The sequence below is a fragment of the Aethalodelphis obliquidens genome, unplaced genomic scaffold (assembly GCF_003676395.1).
Source record: "Aethalodelphis obliquidens isolate GAN/ISIS:26980383/991018 unplaced genomic scaffold, ASM367639v1 scaffold27, whole genome shotgun sequence".
NCBI classification, from domain to species: domain Eukaryota; kingdom Metazoa; phylum Chordata; class Mammalia; order Artiodactyla; family Delphinidae; genus Aethalodelphis; species Aethalodelphis obliquidens.
In genome coordinates, this window is record NW_020837971.1 from 15,843,765 (window position 1) to 15,868,326 (window position 24,562).

The 24,562-nt window shown below is 50.8% G+C and overlaps 1 protein-coding gene across 1 annotated transcript in view; it reads right to left on the minus strand.

Moving 5' to 3' along the window:
• CAMK2B (calcium/calmodulin dependent protein kinase II beta) overlaps positions 1-24,264 on the minus strand; it is a 72,982-nt gene extending 48,718 nt beyond the window's left edge. The window contains exon 1 of the mRNA XM_027124166.1: positions 24,002-24,264. Within this exon, the coding sequence (XP_026979967.1) occupies positions 24,002-24,066 (65 nt within the window). The 5' untranslated portion in view covers positions 24,067-24,264. The remainder of the gene's footprint in view (positions 1-24,001) is intronic.
• Between the last annotated feature and the right edge of the window lie 298 nt (positions 24,265-24,562).

Consider the following 24,562-nt stretch of genomic DNA (forward strand, 5'->3'; position numbering starts at 1 on the left):
CCCAAAATACATGGGGATTAAACAACATACTTCCAAATAACACAAGAGTCAAAGAAGAAATCTCAACAGCATCACCTCTTGGGTAAGGAGGCTAATGACAGAGGATATGAATCAGGGAAAAGGTCAGTGGGTCAAGTTTACCTTTTTTTTTTTTACTTCCTTTTTTTTTTTTTTTGCGGTACTTGGGCCTGTCACTGTTGTGGCCTCTCCCATTGCAGAGCACAGGCTCTGGACACGCAGGCTCAGCCGCTCTGCGGCATGTGGGATCTTCCCGGACCGGGGCGCGAACCCGTTCCCCTGCATTGACAGGCAGACTCTCAACCACTGCGCCACCAGGGAAGCCCACATTATTTTTTAAATGGAAAATCGTCTACGTGTAATATTTTACAATTTACAAACATTTAAAATTAAAACTATGGAATAAATTACACAGTAAAATAAAAAAAGAAGAAGAAATCTCGAAGGAAAATTTTAAACATTTTAACAAAGTGAAAATGAAAATAAAACTTATCAAAATTGTGGAATGCAGTAAAAAAAAGTGCTTAGAAAAAAATTATACCATTGATTGCATATATTAGGAAAGAAGATTTAAAATCAATAATCTACGTTTCCACCTTAGGCGACTAGAAATAAGAGCAAATTAAATTCAAAGTAAGCAGGAGAAAAGACATAATAAAAGTCAGAGCAGAAATAAATGACACTGAAAACAGGAAATCAACAGAGAAAAATCAATGAAACCAAAAGCTGTTCTTTGAAAAGATTCATAAAGTTGACAAGCCTTCAGCCAGGCTAAGATAACAAGAGAGAGGACACAGACGTCAGAAATGAAAGAGGGGCCATCACTACTGATCCCTTGGAAATTAAAAGGATAATAAAGAAATACTATGAACAACTCTATGTCCACAAACTTGATGAAACCTAGATGAAATGGACCCATTCCTTGAAAGACACAATTTGCCAAAACTCTCACAACAAGAAATAGACCAGAACAACAAATACTGTATTATATCATTTATGTGTGGAATCTAAAAAATAAAACAAACAAATGAATATAACAAAGCACAGATTCACAGATATAGAGAACAAGCTAGTGGTTACCAGTGGGGAGAAGGAAGGGGGAGGGGCAAGATAAGGGTAGGGGATAACAAACTACTGTTTACAAAATGGATAAATTACAAGGATATACTGTACAGCACAGGGAATTCAGAGAATACAGCCAATATTTTATAAGAACTTTAAATGGAGTATAATCTGTAAAAATTTTGAATCACTATATTGTACACCTAGAACTAATATAATATTGGAGATTAACTATACCTCAATTTTAAACAGTAAAAAAAAATAAAAGAAATAGACAATTTGAATAGACCTATATCTATTAAAGAAGTTGAATCAATAATAACATTACAAGAAAACTACAGATCAATATTTCTCACAAACATAGATGCAAAAACCCTCAACAAAATATTAGCAAATTGAATCCACTAATGTATAAATAGAATTATACGTCACGACCAAGTAGGATTTATCCCAGTTGTGCAAGCCTGGCTGGTTCAACATTTGAAAACCAATTAATGTAATGCATCACATCAACTGGCTTAAAAAGAAAATCACATGATCATATTAATAGATGCAGAAAAAGCATTTGACAAAATCCAACACCCATTCATAATAAAAACTCTCAGGGCTTCCCTGGTGGCGCAGTGGTTGAGAGTCCACCTGCTGATGCAGGGGACGCGGGTTCGCACCCCGGTCCGGGAAGATCCCACATGCCGCGGAGCAGCTGGGCCCGTGAGCCATGGCCACTGAGCCTGCGCGTCCAGAGCCTGTGCTCCGCAACAGGAGAGGCCACAACAGTGAGAGGCCCACGTACCGCAAAAAAAAAAAAAAAAACTCTCAGCAAACCAGAAATAGAGGGGAACTTTCTCAACTTGATAAAGAACATTGTATTAGTCAACTCAGGCTGATAACAAAATATTATAGACCGGGTGGCTTAAACAAGAGAAATTTATTTATTTTCTCATAGTTCTGGAGGTTGGAAGTCCAAGATCAAGGTCCGGCAGGGTTTGGTTTCTTATGTGAGCTCTCTTCTCTTGACTTGTAGGTGGCCACCATCTTGCTGTGTGCTAACCTGGCCTTTCCTCAGTGGGTACGTATGGAGAAAGAGCAAAGTGTCTGGTGTCTCTTCCTATGAGGACACTAATCCTATCAAATCAGAGCCCCACCATTATGACCTTTTTTAACCTTAATTACCTCCTAAATAACCAAGCTCTAAATACAGTCACATGGTGGGGGGGTTAGGGCTTCAACCTATGAATTTGGGGGGCACACAATTCAGTCCGCAGCAAGCATTTACAAAAAACCTACAACTAACATCATATTTTTGGTGAGAAAGTAGGTGCTTTTCCTCTAAGTTCAGAAACAAGGCAAGAATGTCCCTTCTCACCACTCTTTTTCAACATCATACTGGAAGTCTCAGCTAATGCAGTAAGGCAAGAAAAGGAAATAAAAGGTATACAGACTGGAAAGGAAAATATAAAACTGTCTTTCTTCCCAGATGATATGATTATCTATGTAGAAAATCCCCAAAGAATTGACCAAAGAAATCCTGGAACTAATAAATGATTATAGCAAGGTTGAAGGATACAAGATTAATATACAAAAGTCAATTTCTTTTCTATATATCAGCAATGAGCGAGTGGAATTTGAAAGTAAAAACACAATACTATTTACATTAGCACCAAAAAATGAAACACTTAGGTATAAATCAACAAAATATGTACAAGGTCTGTACTGATGAATGAAATCAAAGAAGAACTAAATAAACGGAGAGATATCCCATGCGTGAATAGGAAGACTCGATATTGTCACAATATCCGTTCTTTCCAAGTTGATCTATACATTCAATGTAATCCTAATCAGAATTCCAGCAAGATATTTTACGGCTATAGACCAACTGATTCTAAAGTTTATACAGAGAGGCAAAAATTGCTTCTCGGCTTTTTGGCTAAGATCAAATGTAGCAGACAGAGAAGCAAAAGACCCATAATGGCCAACACAATATTGTTGAGAAGAACAAAGTTAGAGGATTGACACTACCTGACTTCAAGACTATAAAGCTACGATAATCAAGACAGTGTGGTTTGGTAAAAGAATAGATAATAGATCAATGGGAGAGAACAGAAAGCCCAGAAATAGGCCCACACAAATAGTCAACCAATTTTTTTTTGTGTGTGTGGTACACGGGCCTCTCACTGCTGTGGCCTCTCCCGTTGCGGAGCACAGGCTCCGGACGCGCAGGCTCAGTGGCCATGGCTCACAGGCCCAGCCGCTCCGCAGCATGTGGGATCTTCCTGGACCGGGGCACAAACCCGCGTCCCCTGCACCGGCAGGTGGACTCTCGACCACTGCGCCACCAGGGAAGCCCAGTCAACCAATTTTTGACAAAGGAATAAAGGCAATTCAAGGAAGAAAAGATTGTCTTTTCAAAAAATGGTGCTTGGTATGGACTGAACGTTTGTGTCCATGCCCACCCCCAGGCCCCAACCACCAAATTCATATGTTGAAATCCTAACCCCAACTGGACAGATTAAGAGGTGAGGCCTTTGGGAGGTGATTAGGTCATGAGAGCAGAGCCCTCATTAACAAGACTAATGCTTTATAAAAAAGACCCCAGATAAATCTTTCCAGCCCTTCTGCCATGTGAGGACACAGGGGAAAGATGACCATCTAGGAAGCAGGTCTCACCAGACCCTGAATCTGCCAGAGCCATGATCTTGGATTTGAAGTTCCTAGAACTGTGGGAAACAAATCTTTGTTTATAAGCCACCCAGTTTACGGTATTTTGGCTATAGCAGCCTGAACAGTCTAAGACAGTACTGGAACTACTGGACATTCAGATGCCAAAAAATGAATCTAGACACAGACCTTACACCTTTCACAAAAATTAACTCAGAATGGATCATAGACCTAAATGTAAGATGCAAAACTATGAAAGTCCCAGAAGGTATCACAGGAGAAAATTTAGGTGACCTTGGGTTTGGCAATGACTTTTTCAGATACAACACCAAAAGCATGATCCATGAAAGAAAGAATTGATAAGCTGGGCTTCATTAGAATAAAAAACTTCTGCTCTGTGAAAGATGGGGTAAACAAATGAGAAGACAGGCCACAGATGGGAGAAAATATTTGCAAAACACACATTTGATTAAGGACTTGTATCCAAAATATACAAAGAACTCTTAAAATGCAACAATTGGGGCTTCCCTGGTGGCGCAGTGGTTGAGAGTCTGCCTGTCAATGCAGGGGACAGGGGTTCGTGCCCCGGTCCGGGAAGATCCCACATGCCGCGAAGCGGCTGGGCCCGTGAGCCATGGCCGCTGAGCCTGCGCGTCTGGAGCCTGTGCTCCGCAACAGGAGAGGCCACAGCAGTGAGAGGCCTGCGTACCACAAAAAAAAAAAAAAAAAAGCAACAATAATAAAAAGCACACCCAAACAACCTGATTAAAAATAGGCCAAAGACCGGGCTTCCCTGGTGGTGCAGTGGTTGAGAGTCTGCCTGCCGATGCAGGGGACATGGGTTCGTGCCCCGGTCCGGGAAAATCCCACATGCTGCGGAGCGGCTGGGCCCGTGGGCCGTGGCTGCTGAGCCTGCACGTCCGGGGCCTGTGCTCCGCAACGGGAGAGGCCACAACAGTGAGAGGCCCGCGTACCGCAAAAAAAAAAAAAAAATAGGCCAAAGACCTTAACAGACACCTCACCACAGAAGGTATACAGATGGTAAATAATCATATGACAAGATGCTCCTTATCATATGTCATCAAATCCAAATTAAAACGAGATACCACCGCAAACCTATTAGAACGGACAAAATCCAGAACACAGACACCACCACATGCTGGTGAGGCTGTGGAGCAACGGGAACTCTCACTCGTTGCTGGTGGGAACGCACAATGGGGCAGCTGCTCTGGAAGACAGCTTGGCAGTTCCTAACAAAACTAAACATACTCTTACCATGTGATCCAGCCATCGTGCTCCTTGGTATTTACCCAACGGAGTTGAAAACTTATGTCCATACAAAAGCTTGCACACAAATGGTTATAGTAGGTGTATTCATAATCGCCAGAACTTAAAAGCAACCAAGACATCCTTCAGTAGACTGAATGGATAATTAAGCTGCGGAACCTCCAGACAAGGGAATATTATTCAGCACTAAAAAGAAATGAGCTATCAAGTCACAAAAAGACAGGAAGGAAACTTAAATGCATGGTACTAAGTGAAAGAAGGCAATCTGAAAAGGCTACACACTGTATGATTCACAACTCCATGACATTCTGGAAAAGGCAAAATTATAGAGACAGTAAAAAGTGGTTGTCTGGGGCTCTGGAGGATGGGAGGGGATGAATAGAGGAGCACAGAGGATCTGAAATACTCTAACGATGGATGTATGACATTATACCTTTGTCAATCCTGTAGAACTGTGCAACACAGAGTGAACCCTATGCAAACTATGGGCTTCAGTTAATATTAATGTAGGAATATTGGTCATCAAGTGTAACAAGTGTATCACGTCTGAACGCAAGTGAGATGGTTACAGGAAAGGGAACTGGGGCCTGGCTGTGAGGTAAATATGGAAACTCTCTACTTTCCATCCAATATTTCTGTAAACATAAAACTGCCCTAAAAAATAAAGTCCATCAGGTTTTTTTTTTAAGTATAAAGAGAAAACAAAGTATCTTTTTATGACAGGGGTGGGAGTTGGGGCATTTTTTTAACCACATGCAGAAAAGCATAAGAAGGGACTTCTCTGGTGGTCCAGTGGTTAAGAATCCGCCTTCCAATGCAGGGGACGCAGGTGGTCAGGGGAACTAAGACCCCACATGCTGCGGGGCAAGTAAGCCCGCGCACCACAACTATTGAGCCCGCGCACTCTAGAGCCCGCGAGCCACAACTAGAGAGAAGCCCACGACAACAAAAGATCCTGCGTGCCGCAACTAAGAGCCGACGCAGCCAAAAGAAAGAAAGAAAAGCATAAGGGAAATTCCGGTATATCTGAGTCACACTGAAACCTTGACACCCCAGCGCGACCGAGGACGTGCACAGGGTGAGGAGGGTGCTGGGGGTGTCACAGACTCTCCAGACCTGATAGCACCCGGGACCACCCTCTACAGCTTCCAAAGTGTCTGCCCCTGGGCTCTCAGGACCCCTGTGGAAGATGGGAAGGGTGAGGGCACCCAATGCCTTGCTCACGGCACTGTGGGTGGCACAGGCAAGACCTAAACGCAGACACCCCTCCGCACCCTTCCTGCACATTCGCCTCTCAGGTGCCCTCTGTTGGCTCAGAAAGAGTAGGGGGCTGGGTGGGAACAGATGGAATATTCCAGTGGGGGCGGGGCAGGAGCCGCTGAGTCTGGGAACCTGAGCTGAGCAGAAGTCTAGCAGCGCCATCCCAGCACGGAGAGCAGGGGCTCAGCTGCCAGGGCTCCTTCCGGGTCTGGCTCACAGGCTGCCTCTTACTGGCTACAGAAAACCAAACGTTGTGGTTGACGTCATGCTGGTAGCTTGACGTTAGACATGATGGGGGTATTTACACCACAGGGATGGGCAAGCACTATGGATCAGGGTCCCTGCCGCCCACCAGCCCAGGTGTTAACATCTATCAGGCGCCTCTAGAAAGGGGACTACAACGGGGAATGCCACCACTCCCTTCCCGCTCTGTGCATGGGGTGGAGTGTGGAGGAAGGGGTGGGGTGGATGAGATCCTGGCCAGGCCAGAGGCTTGCTGGGGGCGGGTGCTGCAGGCTGTCCCAGGGGACAAGAGAGAAGCCCCTGGGCAAGAGCTGGTGTCCGCTGAGGACCCGCCTCAAATCCAGCCTGTCGCGTGCAGCCTCCATGGGCACGCCATTCCTGGGCTTCTCGTGGGGCCAGGCTCACGTCTGTGTGCCCCTCACTCTCGCCCACCCCTCCCTCCCCCGTTCCGTGTAGGTGTCTGTCTTCTCTCCTTCTCCACCTTTCTCTCCAGTACACTCTTCAGTAGCAACTACACTGGGCCCTGCCCCCCCCCCCAGAAGCCATGGAGATGACCCGAGTACTGGGTTTGCATTAAGCAAAGGCCAAAATTAGGACAGAGGTGGGACAGGACGGCAGGAAAGCCCCAGCACCACCCTGGACCCCTCAGTGCCCGGTGCCCCTTCCTCCCACCAGGCCGGGGCACGGCCTGCGGGTCAGAGCCGGCAGTGCGGCCTGCAGTGGCCTCTGCAGAGGCTGGGGGGCAGCTAACAGAAACGCTCTGGCCCTGCTTGGCCCCTGGGGCGGGGCACTCGCTGGGAGGACAACCGGAGGAGGAGGGGGGAGGGGGGTGAGCAGGGCCTCCCGCAGCTGGACAGCTCAGCCTGGACTGGAGGATCTCTGGAATTCCTCTCCTGCCTACGCTGTGGGGCCTCAGCCCATCCCAGGCCCACCCACAACACCCAGGGCCTCTGTTCATCCACTTCAGGAGAGCTGAGCCCGGAGACTGATCGAGGCAGCCTCACCAGCCCATGGGCCACCTGGAAGAACCGTCTCATACCTGAAGCCCGAGGTGAACTCAGGAACAAGCGAGCACTGGCTCTGGTTTAATTTCTATTCTTCACGTTTTCACGGGTTGAAAGAACTTCCATTTCGTTTTCTGTGAACTGCCTGCTTACACCCTTCACCCGTATTTCAGTTGGAATTTTGGCTCTTTTCTTATTGACCTGTAGAAGCTCTTTATATGTGAAGGCAACCCCCACCCCTTCGCCACCTGCAGCCCCTGTGGCCCTGTGTGTTACATGCTCGGGAGAGAGGGAACAAGGCACGTTTTTGTTTGCCCCCTAAGATGAACTTGGAGCCTTCAAGGGCAGCGCTTGTATCTGCACCTGCTTGCCCCCAGAATCCTAACAGCACGGGATTCCAGCTTGTCAAGGGAAGCTGGCAATGATCTGGGGGCCGGGGATGACGTTGGGTTGGACAGGAAGGTCCAACCAGGCCTGGAGGGGCCCGGGGCTCCCACTACCCTGTGTGCAGGTGGCACCTCACTTGGGGCCCTCGTCCTGAATCTCTTGCCCCCGGCCCCATGCCCTGCCTGGGGTGCATGCACGTCCCCCTCGAGTGCCCACCAGGCAAAAATCAACTCACCCTGAATTATCAGAGACCAGGGACCACAGAGGATGCCGGAACCGTTATTGACTTTTCCTCTGTTTTCCATCGTGAAGAGCCAGCTCAGAGAGAGGGCCCTGGACCGTCCTGGATACCCACAACCATCCTTGCTCCAGCCACAGACAAAGCCGGGGTGTCACATCATGGGCCTCCCTTCTACTGACACTTAGACAGAGAGCACCAAGCCATTTCACCAACAAATGTCTGCAAACACTTTGATATTTTCACAAGCATGAACATGTTATGGGAAGGAAGTGAATTCACCTCGATTATAAAGATGACAGAACTGTGTGGTGATAGAGGTGCTCAGCTGGGGGATTCTGGGAGCTGCCTGCCCGCCCACCTCACCCCAGAGACGCAGAGACCTGATGCCTCTCCACAGGGGTGCTGGGGGGCGCTGTTGAGAAGTCGTGCATGTGAACCCTGAGATTTCTGTTCCAAAAGGAAAACTGCAGTTGGGAGTGTCAGAGAGAACCCCCCAAGGCCAGAGGCCAAGGACACATGCCCCCCCCCCCGGGCATCGGTCCATGGTCAGCTGCCCGCCACTGACGGCCAGGCCAGAAGGGCCCAGGGAGGTCCAGCAGAGGCACCGAAGGAACTGGTACAGGAGGTTCCGGCAAGGAGCAGCTCACACTTGCTGAGCTGGGCCGGGTGCTGGGGTCCAGGTCAGCCCACTCGCCTACCTCGGGCTCAGGCTGACTGTCCTGATCTGGGGACACTGACATCCCTTCCAGGTCACCGTGCTCTTAATATGGCCCCCCAGAACCTGAGCCCAGGGCCCGCCCCAGCTGCACCCCCATCTGCCACCTTCACACTCAGGGACCACCCTGGATGGGGACGGAGCCCGGCTCCAGTCTCCACATCTGGGACACACCCAGCACAGCTGGAAGGGCCAGTGCGCTCCGGAAAGCAGCCCAGTGGCTGCCCTCCCAGTGCGACCGTGGATGGGCCTGAGGGCCGATTCGGGTCACAGGACAGCGGGATGCACACCCAACCGCAGCAGCCGGGGACTGTCCTCCCAGCCCGGGTCTGTGAGCGAGGGGCCCGCAGAGCGACCTTCAAAGGCAGCTCTTCAAAGCCACATCCATCCCCCTCGTCACAGTGCCAGGCAGTCACCGACAGGGACAGAACTGAGTCAACCCCCCGGGGGCCTGAAATTACTGCTGAGGCCGCGCAGCTCACAGAGGACAAGCAGGAGTAGACAGACGGGGAGGAGGGACACCGAATGGAAGGTTCCGCGGCCCTGGCAGGAGGCAGGGCACGTGGGCGGCGATCTACCCACAGTGGCCCCGACCCGAGGGGATCTGGAGCTTAGAACAATGGGCTTCCTGGCCATTTGATTCTTTTTTCCTACGAGGTGTGTATCCATTAAAGCTCTAGGGGTTTGTTTTTGTTTCGCGTTTCAGGTCAATTCGACTTCATCCCTCTTAAGTTTTATTCTCCAGGAATGCAAACACCTGTGTGATGGGCCTGTGGACACCCAAGCATCTGACAGGTGAGCTTTGTGGCGAGTCTCAGAGGAAGGAAGTGGGGTTTCCACAGAGCCAATTCGTGGAGACACGAGGGACCCCGCAAAGTCATTTGACCAACCCTCCTGGTTTATAGAGGGGGAAACTGAAACCAGAGAGGTTACATGGTGGCCCAAGGCCACACAGCCCAGTGTTGAGAAGTCGTGGCCAGCGGGAGGAGACCATGTATTCTGTTCTTTAAAACAGCCACAAGAGGGACTTCCCTGGAGGTCCAGTGGTTAAGACTTCGCCTTCCAATGTAGGGGGTGCGGGTTCGATCCCTGGTCGGGGAGCTAAGATCCCACATGCCTCGCGGCCAAAAAAACCAAAACATAAAACAGGAGCGATACTGTAACAAATTCAATAAAGACTTTAAAAATCGTCGACGTCAAAAAAGTCTTTAACAAAACAATAAAGAAAATTTTAAAAATAAAGAAAATAACCACGAGAGCCAAAGTCCATCGACAGGTGAATGGGATAAGGAAAATGTGGTCCGCCCATACCATCAACTATTATTCAGCCTTAATAAAGAAGGGAATTCTGACACATGCTACAATATGGATAAAACTTGAGGACATTATGCTCAGTGAAATAAGCCAGACACAAAGGGACAACCGTCGTATGCTTCCACTTACATGAGGTACTCAGAGTAGTCAAATTCAGAGACAGAAGGTAGGATGGTAGGTGCCAGGGGCTGGGGGGAGGGGATGGGGAGTTAGCATTTAATGGGGACAGAGTTTCAGTTTTGCAGGATGAAAACATTCTGGAGATGCATGATGGTGGTGATAATAACACAACAACGTGAATGTACTTAATGCCACTGAACTGCGCACTTTAAAATGGTTAAGACGGTTAAGTTTTATGTTATATATGTTTTACCACAAAAAAAAAAATCTCCTGGCAGGATAGGCAGCCGTATCTCTAAGAAATCATTAAGAAAAAATGGAAGAAATTGGTAACTTGTCATGCTGACTCTAAAATCAGGTTTTTAAAAAGAGCGCCTTTGGAACCCCATGACAAATCAAACCTTAACCTCTGCTGACGAACAAGAAAAATTTAGACGAGAAAAAAGCATAAGAATCCCAGACAGAAAGCCATGAACTGAAAGGGACGAGCAGCTGTGATGGGCCCAGTCAGGGCCCAGGCACAGGCAGGGTCGCCACTCTGCAGTCCATGCAGACTGCGCCCCAGTGGGGACCGAGGCTGAAGACCCCACGCACCCTGAGAGGTGACAGCACAGAAGTCCCCAGCAAAGCCGAGCCCTGGCCCCCCACCCAGTGCCAGCACCAACTGTCCCTCGGGGCGGAGGGACACAGGTCGTGGGAAAGCAGAGGGGACTGGAGCTCAGACGACAGCTCAATCCACAGGGAGGAATCACCTGCATTTCAGCGCGGAGGAGCCTGAGGACGGGGAGGCAGGAGAAGGCGTCCCCAGGACGGCATCAGGAGAGACCCCTAAGCATCCTTTAAGCGAGGGGAGAAAGGAGAGGAGGCGGGGAACAGAGGGACCAAGCCAGCCCCCCAGCCTCTGCTCCACGGGGTCCCGCCAGCCCAATGGGGGAAGGCCCGTCGGTCACCACACCAGGAAGAGCCCGGGCGCAGCTGAAGGAGGAAGGAAAGAAAAGTCTGAGCTTGAAGTGGAAGAGAGAGGTTAACCTGCCCCAGGACAGGCCGTCCTCGGCAGCCTGCCCCGCAGGCAAGTGGTCAAGATGAGCATTTGTTCACGGATCAGAAAATAAAAATGGAAGGATACGAACGCGCCCACGCTCAGGCCTGCAGAGGAACCGCGAAAAGCACCGCCTTTCAGGGACCATGGTCTGCGCCCCAGAAGTCTCACTGCTGCTCCGAGGCTGCCCCCACCCCCAGACTTGAGGCCACAGACCCTCGAGGAAGGAAACAGCACAGATGAGGAGACGCCAGGGCCCACCCCATACTGGAACGACGGGGACACCGGAGCCCTGGCTTCAGCGCCCAGGCTCCAGCCCAGGAGTCTTGGATGGGACAGTCCCAAGGGGCTCACTCAGGACAGAAGCAAGTGGATCCCCGGCATGTGGGGCAACGCCAGGGGCAGAGCTCAGAAGCCAAGGCACCTACTGGTCCCTAGAAGTGGGCCGCGAGCTTGAGGCGTTACGGCGGTGTCCTCCCCGACACCGGTCTTCACGAGGGGCTGGAGGACCCTCACCCCGTGTGGCACTTGTCTGCTGGGTTCCCAGCCAGGCCCTGCTCCTAGGCGCTCACGGGTTCCTGGATCTGCCTCGGCCAGGGAGCCGGGGACGAGGCCAGCGGGGGGTCACAGCCCAGCCTGGAGGGTGCCCCAGGGGACAGAAGGAGTGGGAGACACGGGAGCCTGGGGAAGGGGCCTAAGGAGAAGAGGAGGTAAGGAGAGGTGCAGGGAGGAAGGGAGAAAGAAGGGCGAGCACCCAGCCGAGGCCGTGACGGAGGCGTGCGGGCCCGGGAAGGAGGAGACCAGACGTCCCAGAATCACGGAGCCCAGGGTTTGGGGTTTGGCCTCCATCCCCACTCCAGCCCTTCCCGTCACTGCCAGTCACGCTGATAGCCTGTCCCCTCCTGCCACGCACGCCCGTCACCACACCCGCTGGGACCCACCACTCCTGCTCCAAGAGGGGCCTCACCCTCCAGCACCCATGCTGGCACAAACCCCTCCCCCAGTCAGGGCCAGGAGCACGATCCGGGTCGGGGGACAGGGTGGGGATGCGGCCTCTTGTGTCCTGCCATGGCCTTGTGTCCACTCTGAGACCACTCTGGACCCAAAGCCAGTCCAGACCATGGTAAATGGAACACCAGGACTTGGGGGAGCAAGAGGAGAGGTTTGTGGGTGTCCCCTCCCGGCCTCTCACCCCCTGCTGTCTGTCCCACGCCAGTCTCCAGCCTCCGGCTCCCAGGTGGCTCTCAGCGGCTTCTGGGCACAGTGACAGGTGCCCTGGTGTGAGACGGAGCGAAGGCTGGGGCTAAGGAACACGGGGGATGGCTCACTGCCGCTTGGCCTCGGCGCTTTGGACCCTGCCCTCAGGCACCACAAGCCATAATGTACTCCGTTTCTTTTTATGCACGAATAATACTCCAGTGTGTGGATATAACACACTTTCTTTATCCGTTCATCAGTTGATGGACATTTCGGTTGTTTCTGCCTTTTGGCTACTGTGGATAAGGCTGCTATGAACAAGTTTCTGTGTGGATATATGGGTTTTTTTTTCACAAGATATTGAATATAGTTCCCTATGCTATACAGTAGGTCCCTGTTGTTTACCTATTTTATATATAGTGTTGTGTATCTGTCAATCCCAAACTCCTAATATATCCCTCCCCCACTCCTTTCTCCTTAGGTAACCATAAGTTTGTTTTCTGTGTCTGTTAATTTTCTTTGTGTTTTATAAATAAGTTCATTTGTATCCTTTTTTAAGATTCCACAGATTCCACATACGAAATATCATATGATATTTGTCTTTCTCTGTCTTACTGACTTCACTCAGTATGACAATCTCTAGGTCCATACGTGTTGCTGCAAATGGCCTTATTTCATTCCTTCTTATGGCTGAGTAGTATTCCATTGTATATATGTGCCACATCTTCTTTATCCATTCATCTGTTGATGGACATTTAGGTTGCTTCCATGTCTTGGCTATTGTAAATGCTGCTATGAACACTGGGGTGCATGTATCTTTTCAAATTAGAGTTTTCATCTTTTCCGGGTATGTGCCCTGGAGTGGTATTGCTGGATCATGCGGTAGCTCTATTTGTAGTTTTTTACGGAACCTCCATACTGTTCTCCATAGTGTCTGTATCCATTTACATTCCCACCAACAGAGTAGGAGGGTTCCCTTTTCTTCACGCCCCCTCCAGCATTTATTGTTTATAGACTTTTCGATGATGGCCATTCTGACCGGTGCGAGGTGATACCTCATTGTACTTTTGGTTTGCGTTTCTCTAATAATTAGCAATGTTGAGCATCTTTTCATGTGCCTATTGGCCATCTGTATGTCTTCTTTGGATATCTGTTTCCATATCCCTTGGGTACATACCTAGGAAGGGAACATTTTGAGGAACTGTCAAATTGTTTTCCGTAACAGCTGCACCATTTTACATTCCCACCAGCAGTACATGAGGGTTCCAACTCTGCATCCTCACCAACCCTTGGCATTGTCTGTCTTTTTGATTCTACCCTTTCGAGTGGAAGTGAGGTGGGATGTCATTGCGATTTTGATTTGCATTTTCCAAAGATGTTGAGCATCCTTTCATGTGCTTATCGTCCATTAGCATATCTTTATTGGAGAAATGTCTATTCAGGTCCTTTGCCCATTTTTTAATTGGGCCATTTGTCTTTTTACTGTTAGGTAGTGAGTTCTTAAAATATTCTAAATGTAAGTGCCTTATCAGATATATGCTTTGCAAATATTTTCTCCCATTCCGTGGGTTGTCTTTTCACCTTCCCGATGGTGTCCATTAAAGCACAAAAGTTTTTTAATGTTAATTAAGTCCAATGTATTTACTTTTCTTGTGTTGCTTGTGCTTTATGGTGTTGTGCCTAAGAAACCATTGCCAAACCCAAGGTCACAAAGATAGACTCCTAAGTTTTCTTCTAAGAATTCTATGGTTTTAGCTCCTAGGATTAGGTCTATGACCCATTTTGAGATAATGACGTTGAGCATCTTGTGTGCTTACTGTTCACTAGTATATCTACTTTTGTATCTGGTGTTAGGTAGGGTTCCAACTTCATTCTTTTGCAGGCGGATACGCAATTGTCCACTGGTTGAACGGCCCCTTATTCTTTCCCCATTGAATTGTCTTGCCATCCTTTTCAAAAAAAATCAACAGACCACTGATGTATGGGTTTATTCTAGACTCTCAATCCTATTCCATTGATCTGTGTGTTTATCCTCTTGCCACACTATGCCCACCTTTATGCCGGACAATACCCACTCTGTCTTGACTGCTGTAGCTGTAGAGTTAGTTTTGAAATTGGGAAGTCTGAGTCCTCCAACTTTGTTCTTTTTCAAGACCGTCGGGCTCTTCTGGGTCCCTTGCATTTCCATATGAATTTTATTTTTATTTATTTTTTTGAAAGGCAGCTGAGGGACTTCCCTGGTAGTCCAGTCGGTAAGACTCCACACTCCCAATGCAGGGGGCCCAGGTCTGATCCCTGGTCAAGGAACTAAATGCCCGCATGCTGCAACTAAAAGACCCCACATGCCACAACTAAGACCTGGTGTGGCCTAAATAAATAAATAAATGATAGCAGCTGAAATTTTGATAGGTATTACACTGAACTTGTAGATCAGCTTGGAGTGTACTGCCATTTTAACAGTATTAAGTCTTAAGATCCATGAACATAAAATGTCTTTCCATTTATCTAGATCTTCTTTCATTTTTTTCAACAGTAGTTTGTAGCTTTCAACATTCAACTCTTGTATTACCTTTTGTTAATTTCTTACCATGTATTTTATTCTTTTAGACTACTGTATGAAATTGCATTTCCTAACTTTATTTTGGGATTGAGCATGGCTAGTATAATGAAATATAATGGATGTTTGTATTTTGATCTTGTATCTTGCAATTCTGCTAAATTCATTTTTCAGTTCTAACAGCTTTTACAGGGATTCCTTAGGACATTTTCTATACAAGATCATGATATCTGTAAATGGAGGTAGTTTTACCTATTCCTCTCCTATCTGGGTGCCTTTTATTTCTTTTTCTTGCCTAAGTGTCCTGGCTAGAACCTCCTGTATAACGTTGAATAGAAGTGGACAGAGCTGACACACTTGATTGCTCCTGGTCTTAGGGAGAAAGCGTTCAGTTTTTCACCATTAAATATGTTGGCTGTGGGGTTTCCATAGAGGCACTTTATCAAGTTGAGGAAGTTCCTTTCTAATCCTAGTCTGTTGAGTGTTTCTAGCAGCAAAGAGTACTAGATTTTGTCAAATGCTTTGCCTGCATCTATTGAAATGATCATATAGTTTCTTTGTTTATTCTGTTAATACGGCGTATCACGTTGATTGAATTTTGTGTCTTGAAACAACTTTTTATTCCTGGGATAAATCTTACCTGCTCATAATGACCCCTTTTTACGTGCTGCTAGTTTTGTTTTGCTAGTATTCTGTTGAGGATGTTGCATCTATATTCATAAGGAATACCGGTCTGTAGTTTTCTTCAGATGTCTTTGTCTGGTTTTGGTATCAGGGTAGTTCTTGGCTTCACAGAATGAGCTGGGAATTCCCTCCTCTTCTATTGTTTGGAAAAGTTTTTGAAGGACTGGTATTAATTCTTCTTTAAATGTCTGATAGACTTTACCAGTGAAGTTATCTGGGCCTGACGGACTTTTCTTTGTAGGACATTTAAAAACTTTTAATTTATTAATTCATCTCTTTAGTTGTTATAAGTCTATTCAGATTTTCTATTTCTTCTTGAGTCAATTTCAGTTGTTTGTGTCTTTCTAAGAATTGGTCTGTTTCACCTAGGTTATCTCTAACTTGGCACACAATTGTTCATAGAATTCCCTTATTGTCTTTTATTTCTATAAGATTAGTTGTAATGTCCCCTTTTATTCCTTATTTTAGCAATTTGAGGCTTCTCTCCTTTTCCTGGGCCTGACCACCCTTTTTATAACTACAACCTTCCTAACTGGCACTCGTGAGTTTCCTTAATTATTCCCAGAGCAGAAGTACTAATCACCTAAGAACCTGATCATATAATTTGTTTAATGTTTATTACCTGCCTCTCCCACCAGTATAAGCTCCATGAGGGCAGGCACCCTCGATTTTGTTCACTAACTGTTTCCTAAGCACCTAGAAAATGCCTGGCAAATGACCAGTGTGCAGGCAGACTTGCTGAATGTGTGAAGAGCAAAAGAAACCAGAAAAGTTGTAAATAGTAATAATAATAATAGAAATGACCTTGAAACTCTAGTTGTGCGCTGTCCAATACAGTAACCACTGCCTACGTGCAGCCCTAAGAACCTGAAACGTGGCTGGTCCACACTGAGATGTGTCGTATGTATAAAACACACAACAGATTTCAAAAACATAACACTTCTTAAAATATAAAATAGCTGAACGATAATTTTTGTATTGATTACATGTTGAAATAATATTTTGGATAAACTGACTTAAATACATATACTATTAAAGTTCTTTTCACCCGTTTCTTTGTTTAGTTTTTTTGTAAGTACTAGAAAAGTCTGATTTGCACTTGTGCCTGACATCTGTGGCTCAAGTTTTGTTTCTTCTGGACAGGCCTGCTCCAGGTGACTTGGATAGGGTCGGGGGTAATTTCGTGTGTTCAGAAAAAGGAAGGCAAATTCCAAACATGTGGTCAGGTGAGGCTCTCACAGAGCCCAGAGAGGGAGCAGGCATGGGGGCCTGGCCTGGGGCACAGAGGCCCCTGCAGGATCTGTGTCCGCGCTGCCCACTGGATCACCAGTGTCCTCCTCGTGTCTGATACAGCTGGTCTGAGGTGGGGTCTGCCAGGTGTAGCCGGGGGCTGGGATCCACCGCCCTGATCGCCTTCTTCAGCAGGTGCAGCTCCTAACTAGACCGGAGTTCTTCACCCAGAAAGCCCTTAACAGACGGCCTGGATTGAACCAACGGCTTTGAAAATCAGGCTGCACCTCAATGTACAAGATCAAAAGCCACGTGAAGAACTTTATTAAGAGACGGGCAGAACGCTGCAAACCCTTTGGCTCCGTGGCCAGCACCTAAGTCATGCCACCCTTCATCAGGTGACAAGACAGATGGCCACTCAGGCCGGGCATCTCCGAGGACCTCCGAGACCACCAGCACCTTCTGCCCCCAGCCACCTACAAGGCTCCCATCTTTTAGAGGGTGACATGAAGCCACTCTGTTGGGCACCTACTGTGCGCTGGGCATGGTTCTAAGCCCTGGAATTCAGCATGGGCTGAGTGACAGGAAGGCAGGGGCTGCCCCCCGCTCCTTGCTGCAAACGGGCACCAACTTGGATGTGCCCGACGCCATGGCGTCCTGTTACATCCGAGGACAGGACACTCTTCCCGTTTCATGGTAACAGTCACAGCATCTCTTCCCCCCAGTGCCCACCGGCTGCTCATAAAGTGGGGAAAGGTGGTAGTTCTCAAATTAGGCCCGTAGAACAGCGTGGGTTATGTGTCCTCCAAAAAAATGTTCTTAAATCTATGCCCGGCTATTGCCAATCTGTTCCAGAATTCAACAAATGCTTGTATCTGGCTTAACAAAGAATCATAACTTCAGTTATTTTAGGATCATTATGTCAATGCAAAAAGAACTATGTCCACCAGGAACTGCAGCCACTGAAGGAGCTGGTGACCCTCTAACCTAGGAGATAAAGGCCACCAGAAAGTTAGGCACCTAGGAGCACCACGAGGATGTTTTCATTTTAAATAGATTTTAAATAGATTCAGATCCTTATATGAATAAAATATACATTTCTATGTAACATGCCAATATGATAATTTTTGGAAAACCAAGTTATACATAATGCATTTTTACGTTTCTACACTAACAAAGTGACTTGCAGCTGTGAAAGATGCTTTAAAAATAACCAAATCAGATTCCATTTTGAGGGGAGGGAGAGAGGGGGAATTAAACATGTCAAAAATATATTTGAAATCTCCAGAAAGGCCACATCTCTTGCCTTGGACCAGGTGGCCACAGAGAGCAGTGGGAGGGACAAAATGTTTCCAAGGAGCAGACGCCGTTCATGTCACCTCCCCTTGGTCTTTCTTTTTCTTTTTTTTTTCCTTTTATTTTCCCCCTTGGTCTTTCTTATTAAAGCATTTGGTAAATTCCAGGCAGCTCAGTATGGGCTCTCTAAGGGAACCATCTCTGCTAGAATTTCATTTTAAGTAGAAGAAAGAAAATCCGACATGGCGTCTCTCTCCCCTAGGCTCTTGGGGGATCCCCCCCAATTTTTTTTTAAAAAAAGGAAAGGAATACGTTCTTGGCTTCTTTTTGAACAAGACCCCTGTGTCCCACACCCGGGCCCCACCAAGAACAGAAGTGTTCCTTCATCCACTACGATCATGCATTCCTGATAACCCTGGGAGCCCCAATTTCAAACACAGCATCCTCTCTTCCCTCTGTCGTGCTTGTCAGAGAAGGGGGACCCATTTTTGGTTTTAAAAATATGGCCACCACCTATACACCCATCTCTGCTTCTAAGAGAACTGGCAGGCACTTAACTGTAAGAAAAGTCCCCCTGACATGGAGGGATCATCATGAAAAAGTGTTAGAGGCAAACGAATTGAAGAATCACATATATGGCGACTGCATCCGCGTTTTTAAAACCATACATATGTGTGAGGTGTATATGTGTGAGTATACATACCTGCGTCTATATACACACACATATATCCTTATACTGACATTAAAATAGACAGGCCAGGTTCCTCTGGGGGATGAGGAAACTTGAGTGTGGAAGAGTCACATTTGCTGCACATACTTATGTATTGGTTTTTCTTTATAAGATACTATCCTTGTTGCCTGTTTAATCAATAAAATAAAATTTTAAGCCTTGCCGGCCTCAAATGGGGGCCGTGTTGGTTGTCACAGAGGGACGACCAAAGGAAATGACGTTTTTACAAAAAGGAACCGTAGGGCAGTGCCTTTGTGCTGGAAAAGCACAAAGAAGGCTTGGTGAGCAGCCTGTTAAGGACAGGTGAGGCCCTGAGGAGCCCAGGGTCAGAGGAGACCACAAGCGGGCCATGAGTCGGCCAGTGGAATAACAGTATTTTAAAAACACAGAATGGGGTAGGGTCATGAGCTTCTGAGAGAAGCAGAAGATGGATTCCAGAGTCAACTGCCTGGATTCAAACCCTGGCCCCGTGTGGAGCTTCTCTGAGCTTCAGGCACCTCTTCTGCAAACTGGGAGTGATCACGGTACCTATTTCACAGATCAAGCAGCTTAATGTAATAAGCACCATTTAACTGTTACCAGCAGAGAAAGAGTGCAAGTCGCAAGCGCAAGATATATTCTTAGCTCTCAGCAAAGTAGGTTATGGTATAAAAATACCGTTCAATAGTAACTAAACTAGCCTCACCTTCATGTGCATCTCACAGCAGCCTCAACATGTGCGACTTCTTCTCTAAATACCCTACATTAGGCACCCAGACTCCAGCGCTGGGGGCCAGCCTAGGAGACAGAGGCCACCGGGTTCACTCACCCCTTCCTCGCACATGCAGGAGACCCCACTGTGGGCAGGATCTGCCCCACACCTTGGTGTCAGATGGTGCCAAGTGACAGGGGAAGACAGAAGTGGGGAGAGGTTGAGTGGGGCAGGAGGCGGGAAGAGGGCACGGGGACCTCGCTGAGCCGCCAGGGGGATGACCTGTGTGGCCATCGGAGGAGGAGGGAACAGCGCTGGCAAAGGCCCTGGGGCAGGAAGCACCCAGTGTGCCCGAGAGCGGAGAAAGCAAACACGGTGATTCCTCCCCCACCTGAGTCCTGTCTTTCCTGGCAACCAGGCTTCGGAGCTCAGGAGGCTCACAGTCGATTTGCTCTGAATTTCCTGAGTTTATCTATTAACTACTTAGCAGGCCGCTTGCTAGTTGAGAGGACGCCGAGAAAGCCGATGGCTATCCTCCCGGAGAGGGGTCACAGCCCGGGACAGGACCTGCTGTCCCCCGACTGGGGCACGCTGGATGGAACCAAGGACATACCAAGGTCAGCTCGGGGCCTAGCTGAGCTTCGGGGGAAGCTGGGAGGGACAGGGGTGCCCTGGGCTGGAGGTGGGGGCCTTCCCGGCTGCCAGGGCAAGTTGCCCACCCACCCTGAGCTGCAGTTCTATGCCTATAAAATGGGGGGAGAGGGGAGGGGGTATTCCCCGGCAACTCGAATCAAATAAAATCAAATGTTGGAAGTGATGCGCCCCTTAGGGGTTGTTACAACCTTCCCCCAAGGGGAGGGGTCCATGAACGCCTGAATTATATCCAAAGTGGAAGCTTCGGGAGCCTGAACACAAAATGCAAGACTGCTTCCTACCCAACAAACAGCCCGACAAATCAGGTTGGCACCGAGCCCGGGGAGGGGGCCGGAGGGAGTGGGCCCAGGGCGGCCACAGAGAACACCCGGACCCCTGCTGGCAACCCCACCAGGGGGGACAAACCCTAGAGAAACCCTCACACCTGCGCGCCAGCAAACCCGCTGCAGGAGTGGAAGAGAGAAACTCTGGGAACACCGAGACTGCCATGAGGAAGGGAGCGTGACGTACTACAGATACTACGGTCACTACACACAAGCAGCAGCAAAAGGTCAGAATGTGTCCCCATGCACAGATGCCCAGAGGCCTAAGCTGAGTGAAGAAGCACGTTCCCAAATTTTTATGTAAAGTTTAAAGAAAAAACACCAAAGAATCCTATATATTAGTTGGCGATCCTTCTATCTGTGCGTAAATGAAGTAAGAAGAGTCTGGCAGGATAAATTCCAAATGCATGACAGTCGGTTTGGAGAATGGTTACTTAACATTTCTTTGTAATGCTTTACTTCTTACAATTTAAAATAAAGGACTTAAAGCCAAAATGACAAAGGGGAACAGTTTCCAATTCCGGGTAGAAGAGACACAAGTGTTTGTTTTATTACTCCTGGAAGATTTTTTCCATTTAAAAAAATCTATCCAATATGGAAACATTTTAAGCCATGTTGCTGGCCGGTCCGTGTTGGGCCGAGGGCTTCACCGCCCTGACCTGTGACTGTCCAGGGCTCAAGGTGACTCTTGACCCAGGACTTAGGCCTCCAGGCTGGTGTCAGGGAGCCCTGCCCTGGCCGGGCAAGGAAGGGCAGAGCCCCAGAAATGAGCTTCTCCTGGCCCTCGGACCCGATGCCCGGGTCCCCAGGGAACGATCCCGCGCAGAGGCAGCAGTGGCGAGGGTGGGACAGGTGGAGAAGGGGACAGGGCAGGGAAGGGTGAGGCTGGTGACCGCGTCATGAGAGCAGCTGTGGGCCTGTGGCCCGGCCCTTCCCAGGCAGGGAGTTTAGTGTTGCTTGACTGGTGCCAGGGGCTGCAGCTTTAAATAAACTTGGACGCATCCACCTGGGCTGGGAAGCAACACCAACTGTGCCTCAGGCCGGCCAGGCACTGTCAACAACCACCGACATGGCCACTGAGGACCCCAGCCCCGGGCGGAGATGCTGGCCTCAGTGCCCGACCCTCCCTCCTGACCACCTGCCCCGCTGCAGCTCACCCTGCACTGGCCCAGCCTCCTCCCCGCCCCAGGACGCTCCAGCAGGGCTGTGACAGGCCCCTGGGCATCCCGCACTGGGCCTGGTGCCTGGGGGCCCCGCCAAGGGGTGCTGGGCTGGCCCAGCTGGTGGGGTGTCTTCCCCTCCTCTCCCAGGCCCCTGGGCCCCCTAGACAGCTAGGCTTCCTCACCCACTCCCACCCCAGGCCCCCAGCTCCCTTCCCGAGGAGCCTGGCCTCCACTGCAGGGTCCACCACCCCTCCCGGCCTCCCCGAGGGCAGCCCCAAGGACCTCCATCCCCCAGTGTGGGTGTGGACGGCAGCGATGAGAATAACCAGTCGCTGCTGCTGCAACCAGAGGCCCGAGGTTGGTCTGACCACCCTACAGGGCCGCTGGCCCAGGGAGATTCACAGAAAAGTGAAGGAGAGGTCAGCAGAGCCAGCTTCAGGTTGAGGAGACGGGGTGAACGGGAAGAGGCATTTCTGCCAAAGGGCCCGGGGGTGCCTCGTGGGAGGGCCTGGGTACAAGCAGAGAAACGACAAGAAGGTCCCCTAGAATGGGGTAACCTTCCCCCCACTGCCGCCCTCTGCCTCGGACAACCACCTGCTCCCACCTGAGGACCACCAGCCTGTCGCCCTGTCCTCACAGGCCTGCTCCCAGACATGCCCCGGAAGCTTCCTCAGGGCCTCCGGGATGCACACAGTTTGTGTGCTGGATCCCTTCTCTGCTCTCCAGGTCCCCCTGCCTTGGGGACAGGCACTCAACCAGCCCCTACCTGAGGGAAGGGAATTTTGGGGTCCCCAGGGCCCAGCCTTGCCCGCACCCTGCCGCGGGTTTTCTCCACTCCACCCCACTCCCTCAGCACCCCCCAGGCCTAACTGGCATCGTCCCCCACGTGCAGGGAGGCTTGGGGAATTCACACCCCCCGCACTCCTCCCAGCTCGCGCCCACAATTATCAGTGATCAGCTTCCCTCGCCAACACAAGGTATCACCACAGACGTTTCTTAATAAAAGGAAAAAAAAGATCTGCCGCTGGATGAGTAAGAGGAAACCTCGCCAGCGCCCCTTCCACGGGGTGGGCTGGAGGAGGACGGGGCTCTGGCCGCGCCGGGCTGGAGCCAGGGCTTCAGGAGTTCTGGAGCCAGACGTGGAGATGCCAGGTGCAGCCACCCTGATGCACAGAGTGGAGACCCCCAGTCCAGAGAGGAGCCGCCGACCCGCTTCGGGATAGAGCCCGGAGGCAGAGGCAGGTCTAGGGCCCTACACGGCTCCTGCTGGCGAGCAAAGCCCAGGAGCCACCTGTTCCCCGGTGAGGCCCTACCTGAAACGAGCTTTCAAAGTCCCTCCCATCACCTCCCCGCAAACAACTCTCCAGAATCCAGCCCCCACCTGCCTCCATGACCCTGAAGCTCATCAGGCTCCCACCTCACCCCCTCATCTTCACCCCGGTGACCTGATCCAAGCTCCCTGACCTCAGCCCCCAGCACTCCAGACTCCTCTTTCCAGAAGGATCTGGGGGAAAATCCTCCAGAACCCCGATTCCCCTGGGCACCCACAGCAGAGGCTGTTCCCACGCGGCGCGGAGCGCAGCTGGCACCCCCCGCGCGGATGGAGCCACGCGGAGAAGCAGGCGCAGAGCAAGTCCCGCCGCCCCCGCGCCCAGCCGCTTGTTGGGGGTGGGGACAGCGCGGCTCGCGCCGGGGACGACCCTCTCGGCTAGGTCCGCCCCCTCCCCCGCGCTCCAGGCCCCGCGGCCGCCCCCGCGCGCCGCTCCTCTCCGACCTCCGGCCGCCAAATGCGTCACGTCTGCCGGGCGCTCCGGGGACACCTGCTGCCGCCCCCGCTGCACCGAGCCCCGCGCCTCGAGCCGGGGCCTCCGGCCGGGCGGTCGCGCTGGACAGGGCCCGGCAGGGCCGCGCGCGCCGAGGTCCGGCGGCTGGGCCCCGGGGGCCCGGGGGTCGGGGCCGCGCGGGACCGTGCGCTCCGGGCTCGGAGCCGGGAGGAGCCGGGGTCGCGCGGGGCCGCAGTGCACCCGGAGCCGGCGGCGCAGAGGATCTGGGTCTCCAGGGTCCCGGCCCTCGGAGCGCGGCGCCCTCCGGGGTCCCCGGCCCAGCCCGCACGCGCCGCGGCTCTTACTTGCCAATATCCTCGTAGAGCTGGTACTCGTCGGTGAAGCGGGTGCAAGTCACCGTGGTGGCCATGGCGGCGACGGACGGGCTTGGCGTGCGCTCTGCTGCGCTCGGGCGGCGGCGACTCCGGCTCCCGCTCGCGGGCACGGCGGCGACACGGGAGCGGGCGCGGGCGACACCTCGGCTCGCGGCGCCGAGCGGGGGCCGGGCTGGGCTGCGCCGGGCGGCGAGCGCACGCGAGATCTGCGCGCTCCGTGCCCGACAGGAGCGCGCCGCACACCTACGCGCGGGGAGCGCGGGCGACGCTGTCACTGCCGCCGCCGCGCCCGCCCCGCCCGCCGCCCCCTGCACGCTCCCCGCGCCCGCAATCGCGCCCTACAGTCGCACCCGCACACGCACCTGAGCCCTGCACCTACAGCAGCGCCCGCGCCCTGCACACGCTCTCGCACCCACTCCTGCTCCCAGAATTCGCACTCGCGCCCTGGCCCTGCACATGCTGCGCTGGCACCAGCACCCGCGGCCATGCGCCTGGGGCGAAGCACACAGGGAACCGCTGGCTCCCTGAGCC